General features: G+C 40.4%; 1 protein-coding gene across 3 annotated transcripts in view; it reads left to right on the plus strand.

Moving 5' to 3' along the window:
- LOC136879098 (mitochondrial intermediate peptidase) overlaps positions 1-27,508 on the plus strand; it is a 156,758-nt gene that overhangs the window by 47,929 nt on the left and 81,321 nt on the right. For all 3 annotated transcript variants that reach the window (XM_067152844.2, XM_067152843.2, XM_067152842.2), the window contains 2 exons: positions 13,671-13,937; positions 23,174-23,362. In XM_067152844.2, coding sequence (XP_067008945.1) covers positions 13,671-13,937; positions 23,174-23,362 — 456 coding nt within the window. The remainder of the gene's footprint in view (positions 1-13,670; positions 13,938-23,173; positions 23,363-27,508) is intronic.

Genomic DNA, 27,508 nt, shown 5'->3' on the forward strand with positions numbered 1-27,508 from the left:
TATCATGGATTGGATCATAAGATCTATTAAAGAACATTGCAAAGAGCCTAACACACCAATATTTGCAGATGATGTTCTGGTCTGGGGAGAAAATGAAGCAGAAGTACAAGAAAAACTAAATATTTCGAATGGCAATTTTAAAGAATATGGACTAACTGTTGAAATGACTATCAGCAGGAAAGGTACAGTTTCAAACATTTTCCTGGAGGGAACTCTGTTACAGTCTATTTCTAACTCAAGTACCTTGGAAGTATAATTTCTAAAGATAACACAATAAACCAAGAAATACTTAATAGGACTTCAAAAGCTTCTCAATTTTATTTTATTTTCGAGTGAGAAATCTACTTTGGGATGATAAAATATCCCAGCAAGAAAAATTGACCGTGTTTCATACCTATTTCATTCCAGTTCTCACCTATGGACTCTACATAACAAGGCTAATAGTAAAATCCAGTCATCAGAAATGAAATTCATTAAAACAATGAAGCAAAAGACCAGGAAGGATAATATTAGTAATGAAGCAAACAGGAAGGAGGCTGGCATCAAAATACCTCTTACTGAGGTTTTAGGAAGACGCAGGCTACAGTGGTTTGGATTTGGACAGAATGAAAATAGCAAAGAATTACTTTGACCGGGAAGTGGAAGGGGATGGGAGAGGCCTTGATGGATAGACAGTCGGAGGTCACTAAGAGGATTGTCAAGTGGTAGGAGATAGGGGAACAGAAACTATACTTTGACAGGAAGAAGTGGTGAGCACTTGTACACCACACCCAGGAATCTGTAGCCATCGCAAGTGAACCCTTTTTTGCATGCATAAAAATGTAATTGGAGAAGAAACAAGACATGTTAAAGGTTTTAAAGAGATGCTTCATTTGCTTCAAGACAGGGCATCGAGCAAAAGATTGCAAGGCTAATTTAAGGTGTTTATTTTTCAGCAAGAAACATTGGCAAATAATATGCTGTAATCTATCAAGCAATCAAGAGAAACAAAAAACAACCGAAGTGGAAGAACATCCAGTCACTGTCAGAACAGAAAGGATTTACTACAGACATTACTGGTCAAGCTTGAAAGTAGGCTAGCAGGAAGAAAAGAGTTATGAGAACAATTATCAATTGTGGTTCACAAGAGATCATACATCCTAGCGAGTACTGCCACGGAGATGGGATATAAAACAGTAGCATCTGAGAAGCTTGTACATGCTTTGTTTGTCAAAATTACTTCAAGGGAAATAAAACACAATTGTCATGATATACAGCTGAAGAGTATGAAGAGTGATTATTCTTGAAATGTTGAATTGCTGGATCAGCCAGTCATTTGTGGGAATATAGCTAGAATCTCTAAGTCAAGTCTACATCTCAAAGAGTTGGAAAGAAATAAGATAGTCCTCACTTCTTCTAGAAGCTGATGTTGCTATAATGTTGTACTCAGGACAAGTAAGTAATTTATCATCTAGTTTAGTGGCAGTGCACATGTTCCTTGGATGGGTATTGATGAGAAGAACCGTTGGAGAATAGAGTAACAGTAATCAGATTGCTATGACGATGACTTTACTGACACATGTACGTTGTATTTCTGACTTTTGGGATGTTTTAGGAATTTCTGACCCTGGTGAAGGTATGACACCAAAAAGAAGTTATTGTACTCAACCGTTTTCAGAAGACCTTGAAGAGGATTGACGATGGTTATCAAGTGAAACTTCCATGGAAGGACAACTGAGTGAATTTGCGTGACAAGGGTATTGCAGAGAAAAGACTGATTTCTACCACTGCAGAATTGATTACCGTAATTTGGCTAAGTTTCGTGACTATGACGCAGTGTTACAGAACGGGAAGCAAACGGGGATAATCAAGGAAATTCCTGAGCAAGTGATTGAATGTACTAATTGTCACTACCTACCTCATAGAACCATCTTCAAATACAGGCCAACTACACCTGTTTGACTGGTGTTTGATGCTTCCTGTAAATCTTTGATTGACTGTTTATCTAATGAACCTAATTTTCTGGAGTCAATACTTTGTCTGTTGCATAAATTTCTTGAAAGGTACATAGGTGTTGTAACATATATAAAGCAAGTCTTTCTGGAGATTTCCATTGAGGAAGAAGATAAATATTAACGTTTCTTATGGTGGCAAAACTACGGTGAAAAGAAGTTGGTAGTCTTTAAACATTGCAGAGTAGTGTTTGGAGTAAAGTGCAGTCCGTTTCTCCTTGAAGCTGTAATTAATCACCATTTCACAGAATCACTTCATTAGTACAACCAGTTTTATGTAGATAATTGTGTAACATCTGTAGATAACAAGGAAGAGCTGCACTTATTTCATAGAGGAAGCAACAAAACATAGTAAACGTAAGATTTGAGTTGAGGAACTGGGAATATACTAAAATGATGAAAATCTCTTCCAAACCTACTTTAGTTCTGGGTTTGAAATGGGACAAACTAATGTTCTATTTTGTGATACTCGTGATAGTCATGTCATCAAAGATACCAACAAGGTGGTTATTACTCTCAATTACACAACAGGTGTTTGATCCGATAGGATTCGGGTGTTCAGTTTCTTTGTTTCCTAAGATTCTACTACAAGAAAGTTGGAGTAGTATCAGCTGAGATGCAGAAGTTTCTGATGAAACTGGGAGATGATTTAGAAATTAGTTAGAAAAATTACCACAACTGATTAAAGTGAAAATTCCGAGATCTGTCATTTCAGAACACCAAAGCATATGACCTTCATGTGCTTTGTGATGCTTCAGATTTAGCTTATGCTGCTGCATATATATATATATTTTTTTTTTTTTTTTGAGATGTCAAGATGATGAAAGTCACTGTAGAACTACAGTCTTTTTTATGGCTTGCTCCGTGTGTCAGGGGAACACGCATGGAAGGCGATAGCTGGGTGACTCATTTGCCGAGATGTATTGCTCTGAGTAGTGCTGCGGAGCCAGCTAAAAGAAAGACCCTGTACTTCAGAGAAAAGCGAGAGTTACACCCCTTAAGTGTTTAACAGTAGTCTGACTTGAACTCTCAGCATCTGTATTGGAGCAAGGTTGGCTACATCAGTGCAGAGGGCATTGAGTTTAGAAGTTCATAAGGAGTACTATGGAGTGAGTCTACAAGTGTGTCATGTTGGATACAGAGAGCAGAACGTCAGGGAACATTTGTTAATAATAGGATAAAAAGGAAATTCATTCTCTGACTAGAAGTAAAGCTTGGCATATTATCCTAGTCAAGACAATCAAACAGATTTGCCCCCTCATGGGTGTTCAGTGAAGTTGTTAGAATTCTGATGGTGGGAGGGGCCAAAGTGGCTAAAGAAAGAAGAGGATATTTGGCCAAAATCAGACAGTTCATTGAAAGAAAAGAAAGTAAACATGGAAAGAAAGGGCAATGTAGTACCAGCACTAGTTGATGTTACACACCAAGAACCTTGGTACTGTAGATACTTCTCCAAGTATAAGATGATTTCGAGAATGGTCTCATGGATCTTGGCCTTTGTCAGCAATGCTCAGAAGAAATCCCCAAGAATCAGTCGAGAAACTAACTGCTGAGGAACTCATAAAAGCAGAGAAGCTGTTAGTCAAGAATGTTCAGCGAAAGGTTTTTGCTTGTGAACAAAACTCTGATTTGAAAACCCTAAGCATTCTGGAGAGTGTTGTGTAGATAAAGTACAATGTTGCTTCCAAGCAAACACCAATTAGTTGAACTCATTTTTCAGGAAGAGCACATTTTAGTGCTAGTTATTGAAAGGAAGAAGGGCTATCAAGAGAGTAATATCAAAATGCATCCTGTGTAAGCGGCTGTACCGCTCCAAGAAGATAGGGTGAGGGATGCTGCTATGTTCGAGGTGTCAGGGGTTGAGCTGGCTGGGCCCTAATTGTTGGATGATAGGAAGAGTTGCATAGTCCTGTTTACCTGTGCAGTGTTTCAAGCTGTTCATTTACCGAGAACTACTTACCTCTCTATCCGCAAGAAATTTTCGGCTTGCACTGAGGAGGGCAGAGGGCGACCCAAAGTAATGTACAGCAACAATGGGACAAATTTTGTGGGAATGAACAACCTTTTGCAGTGGCACTAACTGGAAACAGTTTTAATATGAGACTGCTGAAGCAAGAATAGGGAACATGCATGATCCGGGGTTTTAATTAAAAATAGGCTAATCTGATACAAAATTACATGCAGAATTCAAAAATGTGATCAGAATGTACAAATAATAACTCCAAACATGATAAAAATCTACGAAAATGTCATGTCACGCAAGTACGCGATCTCATTGGTCTGACGTCATCGTACAGGTTGACTGAATTAGCAGACGAAATAACACGTAGTGTGCTGTGAGAAGCAGGATACACTTCGCGTATTTCTACTTTACGTTAGTGTCTAGTATGGTTAAATTCGAGGTCTATACATTGGATAATAATCTGAGTGGTATATTTTAGACTTAAAATGAATCCTGCGCAGACAGTGAGGCAGAAAACTTATAAATGGTGTAGAGTTCCGATGTGCAATAGCACATCGCATACCATCCCAAACAAATTGTTTATAAACGTTCCAAAGACGCTAAAACTAGGGAGAAATGGATTTTGGCGAGCTGGAGAAATGCTGGTGATATATCGGAAAAGTCTACAGTTTATTTTTTTGAAGATTTTAACGTAAGATGAATTTGTTTGAATTTTCAAATAACTTTTCCATGTCAGCTGTTCTAGTGGTAAAACTTTAAATTTTAATGTATGATGCTTTATTTAAATGCTTCAATTACATCTTGGAACATGAAAGTAATAAATGGTGCATTAAATAATGCTGATTATTAAAGTATTCTCCAAACCTAACCTATGTTTTGGGTGATCCATGTCAAGATAATAAATCAAAGGGGTTATGAACCATTTTGACAGCTCTAATTCTACCGATATATCTTGGCATGGGACAGTTATGTATGTCTTTATTGAAGAGCTTAATTGGTAAAAACAAAGGGTAAAAATACCGCGCGAGTTGGCCGTGCGGTTAGGAGCGCGCAGCTGCGAGCTCGCATCCGGGAGATAGTGGGTTTTGAACCCCACTGCCGGCAGCCCTGAAGATGGTTTTCCGTGGTTTCCCCATTTTCACACCAGGCAAATGCTGAGGCTGTACCTAAGGCCACGGCCGCTTTGTTCCCATTCCTAGGCCTTTCCTGTCCCATCGTCACCATTATGTGACGGTGTGACGTAAAGCAAACAGAAAAAAATTAAAGTCACAGCACCCAAAGACATTCCTGTATTGAGCGACTAAAATGTCACCAGGACACTTTTCTTTCCTGATATGCTCAGCTTGTTAAAAGCCAAATGTAATTAATGTTACTGGCTTCACGCCCCGCTAACTACTTCTACGATTTTCGGAGACGCCGATGTGCAGGAATTTAGTCCTTCAGGAGTTATTTTTACGTGCCAGTAAATCTACCGACACGAGGCTGACGTATTTGAGCACCTTCAACTACCACCGGACTGAACCAGGATCGAACCTGCCAACTTGGGGTCAGAAGGCCAGCACCTCAACAGTCTGAACCACTCAGCCCGACTTATGAAAACTAGATGAAGTCATATTTACCTTTATCATGTTTAACTTTTTCCCTCCACAAAGATATTCAATTCTCTTTCATGGGCCCCGGTAGTGGGTAGGCCAGTTGTCCCAACCATAAATATATATTTTTTGGGGAATGATAGATTATAGCCCTATAGTACTATGATCTTTCTTTCTTTCCTTCTTTCTTTCTTTCTTTCTTAATCAGTTTATCCTTCAGGGTTGGTTTTCTCTCGGACTCGGCGAGGGATTTCACCTCTACCACTTCAAGGGCAGTGTCCTGGAACGTGAGACTTTGAGTATGGTGATGAAACTGGTGAGGAGGGCCATTACCTCGCCCAGGAGGCCTCACCTGTTATGCTCAACAGGGGCCTTGTTGGAGGATGGGAGGATCGGAAAGGATAGACAAGGAAGAGGGAAGGAAACGGCCGTGGCCTTAGGTGCCTGGAGGAGAAGTAGGAAAATACGAAAAACCACTTCGAGGATGGCTGAGGTGGGATTTGAAACCCTTCTACTCAGTTGACCTCCCGAGGCTGAGTAGACCCCGTTCCAGCCCTCGTACTATTTGTTTTCAACTTTCATGGCAGAGCCGGGAATCGAAACCGGGCCTCCGGGAGTGGCACACATTAACCACTACACCACAGAAGCGGACTAGTACTACAATGCTACCTATATGTTTATGTTAGTGCTGAAATCCGATTTCTTACTTTACTAATGCTGTTCCTGCAGTATATCCCTGGGTGGAGTGGAAGGTTTCTTCCAAAATAATTACGCTACCAGAAGTAATGTTATTCTTTAATAGGGGAATCAGTCTAGAAGGAAATGTTGAAAGTGATGTGATATCTATCCAGGTTCAGTTGTTATCCTAATACTATGGGTTACAGTACATTGCACGTATATAAAAGATGCCACTTACAAACTTGTTTTTTATCCGCGAAATTCTGCGGCCACAAAAGTCACTATTTTTCAAGAATGACGACATCTACACATGATAGATTGTCTGATTGTGCTGTTTTGAACCTTCTTTCTGTCATTTTGAAGTTATTCGCGATCATGAATAATAAACAATCGGCTTTTAGCAACGGCTGATGCATAACGGCTGGTTGAGCTCCATGCGGTACTGGATCGTGACGTCACAGCGCGCCGCTTACGTCAGAGGCCGTTTCACTCGCCTTGCGGAAAGGCACTATTAAATATTTTTTTAATGGTAGAAAACAAGGCGACATACCACAATGTAATACGTTAATAATAATAATAATAATAATAAACGTATGGCCTCAGCTACCGTGTGCAGACATTTCAATTTGACGCCATCTGGCTGTCTGCTCGTCAATTTCGACGTTCCGTTTTACTCTAGGCCTCCACTAGATGGCAGACCGAGTAAACCGAAACTCTCTTGGGCGTCTATGGCTGAGATTTAATGAATTTGGTCGGGTAAACACCAAATGTGTCACCAGAGATCTTTTACATGCCGACATCGTACGACATGGAGTGTCGAATGGACTTTTTTCCGCCCTTCAAAAATCCGACTACCTCTGCCGGGTTTGAACCCGCTATCTTGGGATCCGGAGGCCGACACTCTACCGCTGATCCACAGAGGCAGCTATGTAATACGTTTACATACTATTTCATTGGTGTACTTTTCAAAAAAAATATTTTTGAAAATGATGCACGTTCCCAATTGAGTGGAAATTTAACTCTCCTTTTGCTGCATGGTGAGGAAGTTGGTGGGAGCAGGTAATACAAGTGATTAACACATTGCTGTCCGGCCCATCTGATGTGTAACCGGCCCCTGTGGCCGGAAGATTTTAGGAGAGACATGGAGTTGTTGCAGATATCATTCAAGTTATTGCAATTCCTAAACCTGGAATGAGAATGCATTGAAACTTATATTTTGGTTCATTCTGGTAATGATATTTGTTTGATTCCTCCACCATATACTTCTACAAAACATCACCAATGAACAACTTGACAACACAACCTATATTTTCAGGTTCACTCGGCCAAAATTTTAACGCTAGGCGTCCCCGAGAAAGGCTCCAAAACTGGTATAATACACTGATCAGACCACTCACTGCCAGAAATGGGGAGAATATTAACAGTACTTACATCTAGATCATCATCTCTATCTGAAGTAACAGGTTGTTGCTCTGACTGCTCGAATGGTGCAATAAACATGTCATTCACCGCATCATTTTCACATAAATGTATGACACTAGCACTAGAATTATGATTAAACAATTCATTTTCACTCTCCTCACAATCACTGGGAACATCTGACAAATTATCCACTGTTTACCGCCGCTGCCATTTTTGTTTACTAGCATTAATGGATACATGGGAGATATTCAAAGACAAAAACAGATGCCATTGATGCACGAAAATGGGGAAAACCAGTACTAAAAGAAGGATAGATTTTCTACCATTTAGGTACATCAACGATAATCTCCAAGTAGTTCCTCAATAACCGTTAGATGGCATCAGAAGACAGAGCTGCACCAACACATATTCATACGTGATAGGCTGCTAATAAGAATTATTGGACGGGCTGCTCTACATTATGAACTACTACTGATGATGGTGTATGAGTGTGATGCAGCAGTGAATTTAAGACCACTGACATATATGTATCAGAGGATCCTAGAAACTTACAACCATTAACCCCAACGATGTTTCTTAAAGAAACTTCCATGTTGGGAGTTCCTAATCTTGATTACTTGGATAAGGTGAAACTGAATAAAAGGATACGTTACAAGCAGAGATTCCGAGCAGAATAGTGAGTCAACTGTTTCAACCACCTGGGAAGGTTAAGAACACAATAAGGATTGGGGAAATTGTTCTGGTGGAAAAGGAAAGGGAGGATCTTTTGGCTCTTGGCCAAGGTAATTGAACTATATCCTGGCAGATACGGCAAAGCCAGTGTTGTTAGGGTTAAGTGCTGCAGGAGAACTCATTAGACCTGTACATTGGATCTTCCCGTTGGTGTTGACTACATCTGCTGAAGATTTAAGAAACAATGTGGTAGGAAGAATTCGTCTCCAGCTTCGACAAATGAACCTACTATAACAAGATGAGGCAGATTAGTTCAAACTCCACTGAGGCTGAAGGACTGAAAATGTGTGATTATGTGTTTGATTTGTCATGTGGACTCCCAACCAAAGGTGGGAGAATGTTAGGTTGGTACTGTTAGGATCTTGTTTATAGGAAGACACGGGGAATTGGCAAAGTTTTCAAAGAGACATTATGGCGGTAAATCTTGCTGTGTTGTATTTCCCAGTGTAATTATGTAAATAATGGTATTTTTTTTTCTTTTTTCAAGTAAAGCAAGATAAAAATTTGGTAAATTTCTCTTATTCCTGACAGTATGTCGCAGGTTGTGTAGTAAAGTCAACTGCTGGTAAACATTTCACATGCACGAGATAGAATAGCCAGATCCTCAACACCATTACAAATTTTGTTGTTATTATAATCCGGTATGAAGGTGATCACAATTTTCTCCAGTTTTTCAAATGGGATGTGTAGGTTATGCATCTCACCAGAGGAAAACAACAAGTAGAAATTGGGTATGGAAACAGCATGATGAATAGAAGAGAAAGCATGTTGACTAAGGTGGTTTTGTATGTTCCTTTCGATACGTGGCGCTAGTATCGCCGCCAGGCAATATCTCCATGACAGCTGATTGTAGAATAAGAGTAATAAAATATGAATTTGTCAGTTACAGTGTTTTAACAGTTAATAAATGCATTAAAATGTTATTGCACCCTGTGGGTGGGGGTGCAGACGAAGAATACACCACGGTATCTCCTGTCTTTCGTAAGGATGATGGAATTGGAACCATGAGATTTCTTGTGATTAGTACATTAAGTGAGGAACACCATAGGTCGACATTACTTGCGATTAGTACCATTATGTGAGGAACACCCTGGGTTTGGGCATTGCCTGTGATTAGTACTATCGTGAGCAATCCACAGAGGCGGGGGAGCAGGCGCGTGGCATCACGGACTGGCGTCTGTGCGGGAAGAGCTGCCGTGCGCCGCACTGAATTGCGTTGGTTCCCCTGTATTCAGAAGGTGTCTGCGTTACCTATGAGTAGTACCACTATGAGGAGCACCACAGGTCTGCGTTGCCTGTGATTGGTACTGTACCGGGCGGTACACCTCCACGCCGCTAATTTAAAATTTGCGCCAGTTGAAACTCCTCTGCTGGAGGAAGTCTGAACTTTATCGACGGTATTAATTTTCAAGTTTCTCAGAAGATGTCACTACTTGGAAAGTTTGGAGTTTTTGAACTGTGCCACTTTTGATGTATTTTTGTTTTACCGGTAGTAAGAAGTGTGAACTTTCTCTTCTAGAGGACACTACTGAAAAACTACAATGGTGCACCCTAGTGCGATGTGAAAGAACTGTTTTTTGGAGAAATTTTTATTTCAAAAGTTTGTTTCTTGTTAAATTTTTTTTTCTGTTATTGTTTAAGTTGGCTGTATACCCCTCTCTTTCCCCTTGTTTTGTATTTAGCCAATCCTGAATTTCTTTAATTAATTTCTGACCAATCTGATGTATCTTCCCCCAACTTGAATATGCTGCTTATCCCTAACCAATAAAGTTTTGGTGGGAGGGTGTTCTCATTCCAAAAACGCCTCGAACTTTCCGCGAGAGTATATAAACTGCTGATTTTTGGGTCTCTGCGTCACTTCTGTTCCATTTTTTAGTGTGTAAAGTACATAGCAGGGGGCGGGAAGCGCCTCTTTCTTCGGCAGCGGTCAAGAACAAGGTAATGGCCGATTAATAACTTCTTTCTTTGCTAGCTCAGCAGTTTAACTCTCGGGGCGGGTCCGAAGTTTTTCCATAATGTAACCTTCCTTAAAATGTAAAGACACTTGGTATCTATTCTATCTTTAACCTGCATATCGGGATAGAGAGTGCTTAACCCTCTCGAGCTCCCACTCATATTGTTTTGAGGTGAACTTTTTTTTTTTTTTCTCAACCTATTCTTCTTTAACGTAATGTAAATTGTTCCTTTCTAAAGTCACCTCTTTAGTATGGGATTAGCCCCTGCATTAATGGCCTAGTGCCAAGTAGGTTTTAAACAAATGTATTAGGAGTGCAGGTCGCCTCCTCTCAATTGGTTATTTTAGAGGTCATGTAATTAACCTTTTTTTCTTACTTAATAGACCTCAGTAGGTTGGGTATTCTACCCCTGTATCTATGTCCTTAGAGGACAACTTGAAGGTGGAGTTTGGTGTGGCCTTTAATAGGCTTAATGTTGAGAGCGAGTGGCTCTTTCTTGAAAATTGAGTGTTGTATGCCTCGAGGAGGCTTTTCTGTGTAATTTGGAGCAAGTGCTCCTGAGCATGAATGGGGTTTTCTGCCCCTCTGTTAAAACTTATTTTGGAGTAAGGTTGGGCTGATTGCCCAAGAATTGTGAAGTCGGGGCGCGAAGCCCAAATCCGGTAAATATTGTAACTATACTTTGTTGCCTTACTACTCTGTACCTGCCATGCTTGTTATTTCTTAATTTTAAAAAGAAAATATAACCTGGTTAATTTTACATGAACTCTAATTTCGTAGCTTGAGACCCGTTCACACCCGCACCTTCTTTCACCTCTAACTACCGCAAAAACACGGTAACAGGTACCACTATGTGTGGACCACCATGGGTCTGCGTTGCCTGTGAGTAGTGCGTTTATGTGAGCAATACCATGGTGTTGCTTGTGGGTGGTACCAGAATATGTGATACACCGTGGGTCTACCTACATTGCCTATGATTAGTCCCACTTTGTGAGCAACACCATGAGTATAAGTGGCCTGTGATTAGTTCCACTTTGTGAGGAACACCACAGGAATACTGGCGCCCATGATTATTCTCACTAAGTGAAAAACACCATTAGTCTGTGTTACCTATGAGTGGTGCCATTATGTGTGACATACCATGGGTCTACATTACCAGTGATTAGTACCACCATACAAGGAACACCATGAGTCTACCTTACTTGAGTTAGTACTACTATAGGATGAACACCATGGTTTAGCTTTACCAGTGATTAGTACAAATATGAGGGGCCAGTGAACTGGATTTTGGACACCCTTGTACAACTAGCATCATCTGAGAATATAAGCCATAGTGAATTGGATCCACTGATTGTTTTGGATTCATAGTCTTTTTTTCATCATCATTCATTTTAAATTTGAGTCAGTGGATACATTTTGAAGTTTAAATTAATGTTTCATTTCATTGCACCTCGTACCATTACGGGTCGATATCCTAGGTGCTAGGACACTATAAACAACAATCACCATCATCTAAAATGTTATTGTTTCCTTTGTGATTGTGTCTGTGTCACAATTTATTGACTTATCAACTCACGATTGGGTTTCCTTATCAGATATGAATGATATAAAACAAAGTAAACAGTTTGCTGTTCCTGATGGAAGCAACTTCATTTATGTAACAGTCAGGAATATAATACTAGTGTTCATGAATTGTCACTATCATGCAATGATACTGCCATAACCTGAAAGTGTCAGGCGTAAGTTCTGTATGTACACTCTATCTGCAGGAGTACACTAGTTACCGGGCCAGTTGGCTGTGCGGTTAGGGGCGCGCAGCTGTGAGCTTGCATCCGGGAGATAGTGGGTTCGAACCCCACTGTCGGCAGCCCTGAAGATGGTTTTCCGTGGTTTCCAATTTTCACACCAGGCGAATGCTGGGGCTTTACTTTAATTAAGGCCATGGCCTCTTTCGTCACTCTCCTAGACCTTTCCCATCCCATCGTTGCCATAAGACCTATGTGTGTCGATGCATCATAAAGCAAATTTAAAAAATACACTAGTTATGCATAACAGTATTGTAAATTAACCAATATATACCTATACTTAATTACCACAGACTACTCAAAACCTGCAGGTACACAAAAGATAAAATAAGAGAAGGTACACAAAGTAGGCCTAAATAAAGCAAACTTTACCTATATTGATTTAAGAAGCAACATAATAAAAAAAACTGCTTTTAAATTAGAATAGGGCTTACATCATCTTACCAGTGATTTTTATTACCTTATTCATGGTAGCCTGTTAATACAGGAGGTTGGGTTTTGTTTTTCAAATAATAAACCTGTATGTGTACATAAAATATGCTAAGTACCTGCATGCATAATATTATTGATACATTTTTCCTAAAGTAACAGACTTATTCCTAATCTTACCATAAAGAACAGTTTGCTTGAAACCTTGGACAACTTTAGGGTGGCTTTAGAGGATATATTGCCTTGAATTTCCTTTCTCAGTTCTTTGTTTTGAAAGAAAAACCAACATCATATGTATGAAATATAACTTCTGAAATTATCTCCAGCAAAATGTTCATTCTTGCAGCCTAATCACTTGAAGCACTAATTATGGGATGGAGATTTTGTTGGTTAAAAGTAAATCTTAATTTGTTGTAGCTTTTGACAACTTAAAGAAATGCATTCTCATCTTTTAGTGGGGAAAATGGTCTCTTTCCTGTTTCTCCTTGTTATAACCTGACTTTCAGCCTGGAACAAGACAGCGTGCTGGCATTTTTGCTTCACATAACACAAACATTTACCAGTATATCATCTGTAAGCTGTCCAGCTCCTTGGCCGAATGGTCAGCATAGTCGCCTTCGGTTCAGAGTCTCCTGGGTTTGATTCCTGGCAAGCTCGGTGGTTTTAACCGTAAATGGTTAATTCCCCTGGCTCAAGAACTGGGTGTTTGTACTGTCTCAAACATCCCTACAACTCACACAACACTATCCCCCACTACAATAACATGCAGTTTCCATACGTAGTTGATGCCGCCCACCCTTGATTGAGATGCATCAGGCTAGTAATAGCCTTACACAATCATTACCTGTGAGCTATATTAGGTCTATTATCACTCGTGTTCAACGTAACTTGTCCTGAAATACTTTACACAGTACAGAAGAAGAAAAATAATTATTTTCTCATATTCATTGCTTTTCAAAGAGCAACAACAGCCACATGCAGCAAGAACATAGACATCCTAGATATTAACATCTGACTTGAGAAGAAATTGGCACACTTGTATGTTCTATTCATTATGGTAAGAATATTTTATATTTTTCCTTGAAATTTTTTCTTCTGTATAGGCTGAACACCGACCGTAAACTTTACTCAGCATTGAAGTCTGTAGTGGACTTCAGGGATAAGTTCCCTACAACATCTGTGGACAACCACGTGGCTCGACTGTTTCTGTTCGACTTTGAGCAGTGTGGAATTCATCTTCCAGAGAATGAGAGACAGAGGGTGGTTGAGCTTAACGATTATATCCTACAGCTGGGACAGAAGTTCATGAACGGAGCCGTTAGTCCAAGAGCTGTACCCAAACAACTGTTACCAGAAAATATTCGTCATTTGTGAGTATTCCTCAGTTTTGTAAAAACTATTATCATCATCTTGTTACATCTGATCATGTGTCTGATTCTGGTTGGAGAGGATATTGGGGGTTTTACATTACATTTCTTTCAGAATGGAGCTATAATGCCTCTTCTCTCCATCTTTATATGTGTACCAGGAGCATTACAGTTCAGAGTAGAAATCCTATGGTGAAAGTAAAATGTACTTTAATGTATTCAAGCTCTTATAATTGTGAAATTGCCTGCTTTTGGCCGCAGTGTGGCCATGGGTGATGCTGCGCTACAGGAGATACCTCCATTTGTACAAATGCCTGCCTTTGGCTTTTACATAAAACATCAAGTTCCCAGAAGGAAACCATAAATTGTGGTGTTCCGTCACTGCATTGTCCTACAAAGGAGGCTTGCAGTGGTATCTCAGCGGCGCACTAGTTGCCAGCATCTTGGAAAAGTGTGGCAATCTGACAAGCCCATTACCACAGTGGGGCAAAACACTGGTTATTTCATGATTGCTAGTGGCTTTATGTCGCACCGACACAGATAGGTTTTACGGCGACAGTGGGATAGGAAAGGCCTAGGAGTTGGAAGGAAGTGGCCTTGGCCCTATTTAAGGTACAGCCCAGCATTTGCCTGGTGTGAAAATGAGAAACCGTGGAAAACCATCTTCAGGGCTGCCGAAGTGGGATTCGAACTCACTATCACCCGGATGCAAGCTCACAGCCGCGCATACCTAACCGCAGGGCCAACTCGCCCGGTATTTAAGGCTTGGCAAGGCACGAAGGGCTTGAATATATTAATATTTGCTATCATTAAATTAAATATTGGTTTCCTTTTGCAAACTAAATTTCGGAATATGCTTTGTTTTCTGCACAAACTACAATACAGCTCCTATTCTGTAAAGTTTTTTCAATGGTTCACGGCACACGTTTCCGTACCCATGCCCTAGTTCATGACCATGGACATCAGTTGAGTGGTTTAGTTAGTTGTCCTGAGAGCGTACTAGTTGCTGTGGAATACCAATAGCATCTTGGGCATATTCCGAGTGGTGAACTTCCTCGTGCACAGGCATCTAGTATTAGCCAATCCACTAACTACTCTTGCTACTACTACACAAGTTTTCATTCTGTCCCTGAAGGGGACGGTGGGCTTCATAGGCGGTAACTTCATCTCTCAGGCCTAGGAGATTTGATTCTGTGAAGGAGGTGTTCAGAGAAGGTGATGGGGTTGGCAGGCGTGGCTTATACTTGGAACTGTCCTGGAATTAGCCTTAGTGCAGAAGAATGAAAAACCACAGAAAACCATTCTCAGGGTGGCCGATGGTGGTGACCAGCCCCTCTCGATTGCAGAGCTGTAGAACCACAGTAGATCCGTGGCCATCTGTAAGCTGAAGCTGACTCTGCTCGGGTGGTCAGTTGGAATGCAGAGCTGTAGAGCCATGGTCCAGCCATGGCCACCGGTACGCATCCGGCGACTCCAATAACACCTTGATGGAGGAAATTTAATTCAAGGGGGTGCTATCAATGTTGGTGGGACTTATAATGGGAGAAATAAATGGTAAAGAGGATGCCTCTGGGCTTTAGGCATTACCTAGCATTTTGGCCTTGTGGTTAAGGTCGCGTAGCTCTGAGGTTGCATTTGGGGGATGGTGGGTTTGAATCCTACTGTTGGCAGCCATGAAGATGATTTTCCATGATTTCCCTTTTTCACACAAGGAAAATGCTGGGGTTGTACCTTAGATAAGGCCATGGCTGTTTCTTTCCCAATCCTAGCCCTTCCCCACCCTTACGTCACTGGAAATCTTCAATGTGCTAGTGAGACTTTAAACCACTAGTAAAGTAAAAGGAATTATCAGTATTCGGTTGAGGGGAGACAAAGACAAATAATTGGCAGATTTTTAGATTTTCTTAATGAGTATGAAAGAATGCTGGGTAGAATATACAGTAGAGTGGTTTATCATTGCAAGTAACACTGTTAGATGCTGCTGATGGTTGTAAGAACAGGGTCAAACATTGTCACCGTATGTATGTACTGTATAAAGGAACAGATGAGAATGAAGTAGACAAGTTTAATGAGACTCTGATTGATGTAGGCAGGCTAACGTTATATGGAACTAACTGCTGGTTTTTAAGTTAGAATTGGAAATAAAGATTATGAGGAGATAATGGGAAAATGTGTGGAAGATATGGAAGCTAATAGGAATGGAGAAATATTTACTTACAAAGTTCTTGGTAAGTGTGGGATTAGCTGTAGTTGATGCAGTCAAACATAAGGAAATCTCATATGAATGTGCAACTATTATGAGAGAATATTTGGGCAACAGAAAGTGATGTCTTGTTATAGACACATGAGGGAGAAGAAGCTTCAGAATATCAAAATACTTGGGCAGAAGAATTTGAACAAGATCAGTGTAAAGTCTCCAAGAATGTTCAAAGTATTGAAAGAGAATGATTAGTATATAGGGCATTGTACTACAAACAGCAAGGGATAGTATGAGAACAATGGAGTGTGTAGATAAAAAGAAAGCTCAGATCAGTCATGGTAGGTTGTAAACATAAAAGCAGGGAAGATCAAATGGGACTTCCAACAAGAAATGCTGTTCGTTAATAACGAAATATGCCAAATAATTATGGAAGCACTTAGAAGATGTTAGAACAAGTGTCAAAGAAACTTTCCTGTGAGGATAGATGTAAAAATTTTTATCAGCTTATCCTATTTATTTCTGGGGTCACTGGAGTCACCCATGCTCATTTTGTTTTTGGCTGGAGTTTTAAGGCCAGATGGCTTTCCTGAGGTGGTGAAATGAAATGGCGTATGGCTTTTAGTGTCGGGAGTGTCCGAAGACATGTTTGGCTCGCCAGGTGCAGGTCTTTTGATTTGACACCTGTAGGCGACCTGCGCGTTGAATGAGGATGGAATGATGAAGAAGATGACACATAAACCCAGCCCCTGTGCCAGAGAAATTAACCAAGGATGGTTAAAATTCCCGACCCTGCTGGGCATCGAACCCGGGACCCCTGTGACCAAAGGCCAGCACGCTAACCATTTAGCCATGGATCCTGAGGTGGTAATCAACCGGGATTCAAACTTCAGCCTTCCACGTGGGAAGCCAGCAGCTAAGCCACTGAACTAATCACACCTCCCACATTTTAGATACATCAGGTGAACTTATTCTAGATTAGATCCTTTGAAATTACTGCACAAATGGCAGGATTGTATTGAAAATCTGCAAAATATAAAGAAAATATTCCTGATCACAGAATTCATTATGTTCAGAACAGTTCACACTCAGCTCTACAACTGGCGCAGTTTTAACTGTCATGTGTGGCAGTTATTTGTCCATGCTGTTCTGGTCCATTCTTTTCATAAGTCACTCAGTCATCATTCACCTCTGATCTGGATTTAGGGCTGTCGCCCAGGTGCCAGGTCCAGAACAAATTGCGCTGTCTTCCTATGTGTCTTTCCCAGTTCTCGAATCAACTAATGTTGATGAGGGATCCCATACACTGGAGCCCTTACTGGTGACTTATGCACTTTCTTCTTTACATCCTCACTACAATCCCTAAATGGTGTAGCTCTTTTATGAGGAGATTGTATCAGTTATTTTACAACCTCCTTAATGTGATTACCCAGTGAAGATCTTTCCTTATATTAACATCTGGCTACTTATGTATATATCATGTGGTGTCCAGAGAAGGCTGATGCAAGTCAGTCAATGCTAAAAAGCTGTCATCACCCTATCAACACAGTAATTAAAACTCAGAGGACTTTTTCTCTTAGTGAAACTTACAACCTGACTTTTCACTCTGTTTACCATTATACCATTTCCTGCTGTGCTTATAACTTCATTGAGGTCTTTTTTGCAGTTGCTCACAATCCTGTAACTTACTGATTACTCCATACAGTATAACAGAATCCATAAAAAGCCGGATTCCAGTGTTTTTTACTCGTATCATTTATATACTGTATATATAAGAAAACATAAAAGTCCAGTAATACTGCCTTGTGGAACCCACTCTCTTAACCCTTTGCCGTTCCCCATTTAAAGGCGGATGCCCGGCCTTGATAATTCGAAATCGGTTCATTCAAAATCTCGCCTAATTCGAAGCAGCTCTCGTTCCTGGAAACATGAGTTATGGTTTTGCATGTTATTTAAGTCGTTTAATTCGAAATACGGATAATTCGTAATTCGAAGAACATTGTCAGCCCCAGTACCGAAATTGACTTTTAATTTGAAACTGCCTTTACATTTTGAAAAAAAAAAAAAGTATTTTACAGAGTAATTTAAATTCAAAATTTCTTCACGTCATGAAAGAACGCGTCTTCCGGAACGTGCAGAGGTAACTTTCCGCACTTTCACCCACTTCAGCATGTCTACAGTGTGCTTCATATCTGCTAAGTTTGAGCGGAATCGTAATTATTTTGTATTTGGCATTTTAAGGAATGCTACAATATCATGTAGCAGGCAGTGAGTGGAGGGGTAGAATCTGCGAACACTGGCGATGCCAACAGTTGGCCAAAAAGCGTGGCTTATAGCCTATAATCAATTCGTACTCACCAAACAATATTTTCAATGCCGATGAAACTGCAGTGTTTGTTTGTTTTGTTTTTTTAAATACTGAGGTCAAACGAACTTATGGTTTTAAAGGAGAGAACTGCCAGCCGAGAAATGTACTGTGTTTCTATGCAGTTCACACGGAAGCGAGAGACTTCCTTCCCCCATCATAGGATAGTTCGAAAAGCCACGATGTTTTAAGGGCGTTGGGCACTTTCCATGCTAGTACAAGGCATCTAAAAATGCAAACAGTACAGTAATCCAAAAGATAAAGCATTTGCACAGGGGAGCTAGCATAATTTTTCCTCCTCTTTGAATCGTGTGTTGCATGAGGTTATGTTTACCATTGTTTTGTCTAAGTGCATTATTTGAATAATCTAAATGCACCTTGTTGGATACATTTCTGAAATAGTGTTTTTCTTGGCATTTTAAAAGTTTAAGCTGAGAATCAAGGTGATTTCATGCATTAATGGGTCTTAGAAGTGCCATGGTGGGAAATCGTACAAGTATAGTCACTATACTGTTGTAATGTGGACGGAAGCGTTTCTCCCCCTAGGGAAGTTCGATAAGCCGCGATGTTTTAAGGGCATCGGATACTTTCTGTGCAAGCACAAGGCATCTAAAATGCATACAGTACAGTAATCCAGTGAATAAAGCACTTGCACAGGGGAACCAGTATAGATTTCTCCTCATCTTTGAATCATGTTTTCTTTCTTTTGATTTCATTGCGTGAGGTTATGTTTGCCGGTGAGTTATCCAAGTGCATTATTTGAATACAGTAAATGCACCTTGTTGGATACATTTTGGAAATCGTTTTTTCCTTGGCATTTAAGAGGTTTAAACTGTGAATCAAGGTTAATTGCATGCAGTAACAGGTCTTAGAATATATTGTGCTGCTGCAAGGGTTGGCATTTCTTAATTACTTGTTGGCGGTTAATTCGAAATCACGTGATTCGAAGTCCGACTTTTGCTTCCCAACGACTTTGAATTAATGAGGTTTTACTGTACCGTGCTTTCTGACAGAGTCCTTTAAATCCCAGTAGGCACAGCAGCGTAAATACTACCCTTTAAAAGAAAATGACTAGAAGTCATACGTATAAAGATATAAATGTAATTTCTTTTGCATTTCATTCCTAAATGATTAGTGCATATAAATGTATACTCACCCTAATTTTGAATATCCACATTTCGCTCCTGATGGTATTCCAAAAAGCACCCCGTCCTGCACAGTGGTAGATTGCACTGCTTGCATTTGAATGTTGTTTGTTTGCCTCTCCCAGAAGCTGCCCTAGTTTTAATTTGTAAACACAAAGCACACACTTTGGCACGACCAGTTGTCTTCACAAGAGAATGAAATCATTTAGGGGATGGACAGCCAATGGGCAAACTTCTTTTCCTGCCCGTACGTTTGCGAGACGTGGAGTTCCCGATCAGCTGTTGCACCAAGTTGCGCCGGAAGTTCAGCTGTCTGTTTCCATGAGCTGTGAGAGCTGGTCAGTTACTCATATCATAAAGAATGAAACTGTTCGACGCACCCACTGATCACAAAAATGAAAAATAATTTTTTTTAGACGATCGCCAAACCCCATATTATTCTCTTTTCTGATCACGTATGTCCACGCCACCCATATGTTTTGTGTAATTTATGACGGCATGAGGACACGCAATTTCTATTTCTTCATTGCCTGTACTAGTTTTTTATTTCAGTGTACCATCATTCACACAATCTGAATTTGTTGACAGCATAAGAACCTTTCGAGACAACTCCATGATTAGACGACATAGAACCGGGCGAGTTGGCCGTGCGCGTAGAGGCGCGCGGCTGTGAGCTTGCATCCGGGAGATAGTAGGTTCGAATTCCACTATCGGCAACCCTGAAGATGGTTTTCCGTGGTTTCCCATTTTCACACCAGGCAAATGCTGGGGCTGTACCTTAATTAAGGCCACGGCCGCTTCCTTCCAACTCCTAGGCCTTTCCTATCCCATCGTTGCCATAAGACCTATCTGTGTCGGTGCGATGTAAAGCCCCTAGGAAAAAAAAAAAAATTAAAAAAAAAAAAAAAAAAGGCGACATAGTGTAAACTTGAACAAGAATAATCTCTAACTAAAGACGATATTTATAAAGTAGGTCTACTTGGGAAATATACACAGGAAATGTTGTCAACAAAGTCCGGACAGCTTACTGAGTCAAGGGAATACAGTATGGTCTCACTAGACCCTTCAATATTTCTGTCAATACACTTCTAATGAACGTGAGTAGGACGAGCGCTTTGGAGCGTTCAGCATGGCAGGCGGGTGACAATATTTGAGCACTCTGGAGCGTTAGGGACGGCAAAGAGTTAATCACTACAGGATCAGATAATACTTCATCTACTCTAATTCTCTTGAGTTGTTTTGTAGAAATGTAGCCACCGATGCAGTCACTCTTTGGTCTAGTCCGGTATCCCTGCTTTTTATCAGCAGTCTCCCATGATGTACCCTTTCAAAAGCCTTGGACAGGTCAGTAACGATACAGTCCATTTGATGACCTGAATCTAAAATAACTGCTATAGCTTGCTGGAATCTTACAAGTTGATTCTCATTACAAGAATCCTTCCTAAACCCAAACTGCTGTCTGGAAAATCAGTAATTTTGCAAACATGTCTAATATAATCAGACAGAATGCTTTCCAAGAGGTTACATTCGACACGTGTCAAGCTGGCTGGCTTGTAATTATCTGCTTTGTGTTTATCTCGGTTTCCTTTGTACACTGGGTCTACAACAGCAACGCCCCATTCATTTAGTGTAGCTCCTTCTTGCAAACAGATATCAAATATCGTACTAAATCCCAACCCATTTACTTCACTACATCTCCGGAAATCTTATCAATACCAGCTGATTTTCTAGCTTTCAACTTATGTATCTTTTTGTACATATGAGTATCATCGTAAGTTAATTTCAGTACTTCACTGTTATTATTCACCTCCTCTAATGTTATCCTTATGTCAACTATCTTTACTTACTGCTGCCTTTTGTAAATCTTCACCTGCATGTCCCCCCTTTTCATTAATGATTCCTGGAATGTCCTTTCTGCCTAACTTACACATACCCTTCCAATTTCACTAAAATTTATCATCTTTGTATCCCTCCAGCAAGCCAGATAGGATGTTTATGAAAGATTTTTCTCCATTTTGTTATATTTTTATATACTTCATCTTATTATAGTTTCCCAATTTTCTCCTCTAGTTTTCAAGTCTTACTTAATCTGAACCAATCACCTCTTCCTGGCTCGTCCAATTGGTCTTTCTTCCTGTCCATTCATACCCAAGTATTGTCTTGGTGTTTGTCTCTCCCTCATCCTCTTGACATACCCAAACCACCTGAATCATGCAGCATTCAGTTTCTCTGTCATTGGCAGGCCCCATTCCTAATTTTGTCTCTTCTAGTCTTCTGCGTGGCTGACCACAGAAACTTAATTTCTTATGCTAGTAATTTATTCAGTTCTCCTTTCTTAATTACATAGCATTCCGGGCTGTATGTCATGATGGGCAGGAGATACCTTATATATGCAAATACTCCATGCATATTTTTTCCAGAATTTAACGAAGAAAAACTTGGGTGCGTGCATTATTTGAAATAAGGTTGGTGACGCTTCTGCTGAAATAATGCATCTCGTTATACTACAGCATTGTCCAGTTTTAGTCTATGTGTTGTCAGTAGTGTGTTAGAATTGAAGTGTGAACCACGTATTAAGTATGGTTATAAGTACTCATAATCACTCGTTCACGACTGAAGATAAGCTTAGGATTATTGAAGATGCAGAGAACATTGGAAACCGTGCAGCAGGAAGAACGTATGATGTCAGAGAAAGTTGTATTGTGACTTGCAAAAAACAAAACTCTACTTCAGAGAACAAAATAATATTAGTTCCTGGGCATTTCACACAACATGCTCCTATACAGCTAATACCAGACAGCACACTAGTTACAACACAGAGGTGAAAGTAGCCAGTTACAGATATCAGGGGAAGGTAAGCAAACCACGTGACAATTCTGAGTAAAACCCAGACGGTTTGTCAAAACAGATGTGCCGGTTGTAAAACGATGTTGAAATTCAGAAATCTCCAATTTGATGTGCTCATAAATTCTGCAGAATAATAAGTATTCAAAAATATTGGCTATAGCATTATTACTGAAATGGGTTGATAATCAGTTATCATTTCAGAATTACCTCTACCGAGTGAGTTGGCCATGCGGTTAGGAACATGCATCTGTGAACTTGCATTCAGGAGATAGTGGGTTCGAACCTCACTGTCGGCAGCCCTGAAGATGGTTTTCTGTGGTTTCCCATTTTTGCACCAGGCTGTACCTTAATTATGGCCATGGCCACTACTTTCCGAATCCTAGCCCTTTCTCATTCTTGCATTGCCAAAAACCTTTGATGTATTAGTGCAATGTTTAACCACTAGCAAAAAAAGAAAAAGCAACAGGAAGACAAAGTGCTAAGACCAACAGTTTTTGTTATATATTTATTTTTAACCCAGTTTTGTGATGTTTCCAACAATCCTACAGCCTTTTACTTCCAGCTGTGTTGTATTTTATTATTACTTATTAAATATCTGTTTATTTATTATTACATCACATGTCCCGTTATTTTTGTTGTTGTTGATCTAGTATCAAAATACACAAATAATCCACTTTATTCTTAGGTTTGCTATTGATGGTGAACAAGTCCTAGTCAGTGGTCTCTATGCAGATTCCCCCAATGCTCTGGCAAGAGAAGCTGCATACCGTATTTTCCTGTATCCTGATAAACATCAAGAATATCTTCTCAATGAGATGTTGAAGTCAAGACATGAACTTGCCAAGTTGTGTGGGTTTCCTACTTATAGCCACAGGTAAGAAACCAAACCTTGACAACAGTGATTATAAGAGAAAGTGAATGCTTTGAAGTTATTTATTTACACCCATCAAAAAGTTGATGTCTAATATTTATGTTTCGTTTATGGCTATTTAGTAAGTATGTTGTTTAAATCCTGGAACGCTGCCGTCCTTCACAGCTAGAGGCATTTGACTCCTGACTGGTAAACAAATCAAGTACACTAAAGCTTAGGAAGTAAGCTTAACAATGTGCCTCGATTCTATGCACTCTACACTAAAATACCTTGCCATATGCTCTGATAGATCACATTAAAATCATCACTTTGATGCAACAGAACTTGAGACAAGTTGATGGTGCCAACATTCCTCATTGAACTCCTGCCGGTTCTTTAACCCATTCAATGCCAAACTCATACATACAGGGTATATGTTTTGGTGCAGTGTCTACTTTGATGAGCCCGTACGTGTATGGGATATAGTGTCATGCTTTGAATTTTTGCGCGAATCTTCAAAGAAGTTTGGTTGAAAGATGTATCACCCAGTTTTGCATGTTTTGAATTTGTGTTTTTTCAAAGCGATCTGATGTTATTTTGGCTTTGTTGGAGTGTGATATCTAGAGCCCGTAAGTTAGGCAAAATGATTTTATTTATCTGGGTGGATTTATCAAGGTTCACATAGGGACAAACATGTTTCCATACGTTTGGGAATGGTAGGACCAGTTATTATTTTGCCTTGTTTGCCTATTTTAGCTTCCATAGCCTATTTCAGGTAGCAGGTAGGGACCCTTTGGGAGGCAGCCCTACCCAGGGAGTGGCGCTCCTGCCTATGTGAGCCCCAGAGCACACTGACCCGGTGTGCAGCATCTGGTAAGGGTCCCTTGCCAGGGTTACGGTGAAGACCTCAACGGCAGCTATGCTGGAGAAGATAGCCTTCGGTACAGCATAGATGGCGGAAGAGGCAACGTAATTGTCCAGGGCTAAATGGACATCTCCTGTTGGAGGGCAGCAGCTCCAACAGTACCATGTAGTAGCACATGAAGAAGGACTTCATTAGTGGTACTACATTGGATGTGAGAAGCGCAGCTGTAACAGCCTCCACGGTTCTCACACTGCGGCACAGAAAGGAAATGGAAGTCCTACTGAGCTATCTTTCCAAATCTTTCAATATGATTATGGTTACAGATACTAAAGTAACGGCCCTCAGTCTGGGGCACCCCTTAAGTGGGGAGAGGTTGCTAAGAATCCATCCCCAAGGTCAAGTATTGATAAGTTTCAAATTTATAACAAAAGAATAAGAATCGCCACGTGGAATGTGCGAAGTCTATATATGGCTGGGAAACTTGCAAGCGTTGAATCAGAAATGCAACGCTTGGAAATCAAGATTTTGGGCCTTAGTGAAGTTCGATGGCCTGGGTCAGGAACACAACAAACTAACCATGGAGTTCTGTATTACTCTGGTGGTAACAATCCTCAACATCAGTATGGAGTGGCTGTGCTCCTCTCGTCTGATCTGGTGAAGTCTGTAATCGATTTCATTCCCTTTGGAGAGCGTGTCACGTTTCTTAAACTACAAACTTCCCATCGTCCCATGAATATTATCCAGGCCTGTGCTCCAACCGGCGATAAGGATGACGAATTAGTCAAAGAATTCTATTCCATTCTAGAGGAGGCTATGTCCCTTACAAAGAAAGGGGATGTAACTGTTGTCCTTGGTGATTTCAATGCTAAGATAGGTCTCGGTGCAGAGGATGAAATTGTTGGACAATATGGCCTTGGTGAGAGAAATGCCAGAGGTGATCGTCTAGTTCAGTTTTGTTCAGAACAACAGCTCTTTGTTATTAATACCTTTTTCAAGCTACATCCCCGCCACTTGTATACATGGACGTCTCCTGCAGATTGTGAAGGTCATATTGTAAGGAATCAGATGGACTTCATTCTCATCAAAAGTCATCTGAAAAGATACGTGAAAGCTGTCAAAACCTACGCTGGGGCGGATGTTAACAGCGACCATAATCCCGTCGTCATGGACTTAACACTGCATTGTTTTGTCAAGAACATACGCTCTGACAGACCTAAGCGCATCGATACAAATAGCCTTGACAATCCCATATTTCGAGCTCAAACAACCTTGAAGCTCGAAGATTGTATGAATACAATAAACAACTTGGAAACAGAGGATATTGAATCACAATGGACTGCACTAAAGAACATACTCACTGATACTCAAGACATTCGAATAGTTCAAAAAAACAACCATGGATGACAGAAGATATTCTACAGCTTATGGACCAAAGACGGAAAGTGAAACATGTAAATAAAGTCCAATACCAAGAACTAAACACGACAGTGAGGAGGAAGTGTAGGGAAGCAAAAGAACTATGGCTCGTGGAGAGATGCAGAGAAATAGAACTTCTCCAAGAGAAACATGACTTGTTTAATCTTCACAGGATCAAGGAACTTGTAGGGAAATATCACAGGCCATGTAAAGCTATACTGAGGGATGCCAATGACACCATTTTGGTAGGAGTCGAAGACAAGTTGAAATGTTGGAAAGAATATGTTGAAAAAGTATTTAGCAATGTAAGGCCAGACAAACCACCTTTTATTGGCGAAGGCAGCGAAACAAGTCCAAATATAACCCAAGAGGAAGTACTGTATGCAATCAAACTCCAGAAGAATGGAAAAGCTGTAGGTCCAGACAAGATTCATGCAGAAACTCTCAAACTCATTGCTGAAGGCCATGGCAGAGAACTAGAGCTGCTAACTACATTATTCAACGCAATATATAAATCTGGTAGAATTCCATCTGACTGGCTAAGATCTACTTTTGTCACTATACCTAAAAAGGCTAGTGCATCACATTGTGATGATTATCGTATGATCAGCTTAATGTCCCATGTGCTAAAGGTATTTCTGCGTATCATCCACACTCGAATCTACCTCAAATGCGAACGCCAAGTTGGACATACTCAGTTTGGCTTTAGGAATGGACTGGGTACTCGTAAGGCTCTTTTCTCCTTGAATGTTTTGACCCAGAGATGCCGAGATATGAATGTAGATGTGCACGCTTGTTCCATCGACTACCGAAAAGCATTTGATTGCGTATCTCATGCAAAACTTGTCGAGATTTTAAAATCTACTGGTATAGATAATGGTGATCTTTGTATCATTTCCCATCTGTACTGGAATCAAACGGCAGAGGTCAAAATAGAAGGAACTACTATTGAGGACATAGCTATACGAAGAGGTGTCCGCCAGGGATGTGTCCTGTCCCCACTCCTTTTCAACATCTACTCTGAAGCTGTGTTCAGAGAGGCTATGGAAGATGTTAATCTAGGTATCAAGATCAATGGCTTTGTCATTAATAACATCCGATTTACTGATGACACGATTGTGTTAGCCAGTAACCCCAGTGATCTTCAAATCATTATAAACAACATCGTGAGGATCAGTGAAACCTACGGTTTATCCTTGAATATTAACAAGACCAAACTGATTGTATTCTCAAAAACACCAAAACAGGCCTCCCTTTACATCAACAACAACATCGTCCAACATGTATCTTCTATCAAATACCTTGGAACTCTAGTGAACCAGCATTGTGACTCAAAATGCGAAATCTTATCCAGGATTGGACAAGCAACAAATATGTTCAATACCATGAGGACCTTATTCACCAGCCGAGAACTCAACCTCCAGCTCAGAGTTTGAATGCTACGTTGTTATGTCTTTCCTGTCCTTCTGTATGGTTTCGAAGGGTGGACACTTAGCCCTTTATTGGAGAAGCGTATTGAATCTTTTGAAATATACTTATACAGAAGAATACTCCAAATATCTTGGGTAGAAAAGAAGACAAATGAAGAAGTCCTCAACATCTTGAACAAGAAGAAAGAGCTTCTCATAACCATCAAGGAGCGTAAGCTCAGCTGCCTCGAGCACATCATGAGAGGCGAACGATACGAACTTCTCCGACATCATTCAAGAGAAGATTGATGGGAAAAGACCTGTGGAAAGATGGAGAAATTCCTGGCTGAAAGACCTGTGGCGGTGGTGTGGACATACGTCGATAGAAATTTTCCGTGCTGCCGTTTCGCATGTAATCATAATCAATTGGATCGCCAACCTTCGGAGGGATGCAAGTATGAAGAATGAGATTTCCACCTA

Source organism: Anabrus simplex, chromosome 8 (genome assembly GCF_040414725.1).
Source record: "Anabrus simplex isolate iqAnaSimp1 chromosome 8, ASM4041472v1, whole genome shotgun sequence".
NCBI classification, from domain to species: Eukaryota; Metazoa; Arthropoda; class Insecta; order Orthoptera; family Tettigoniidae; genus Anabrus; species Anabrus simplex.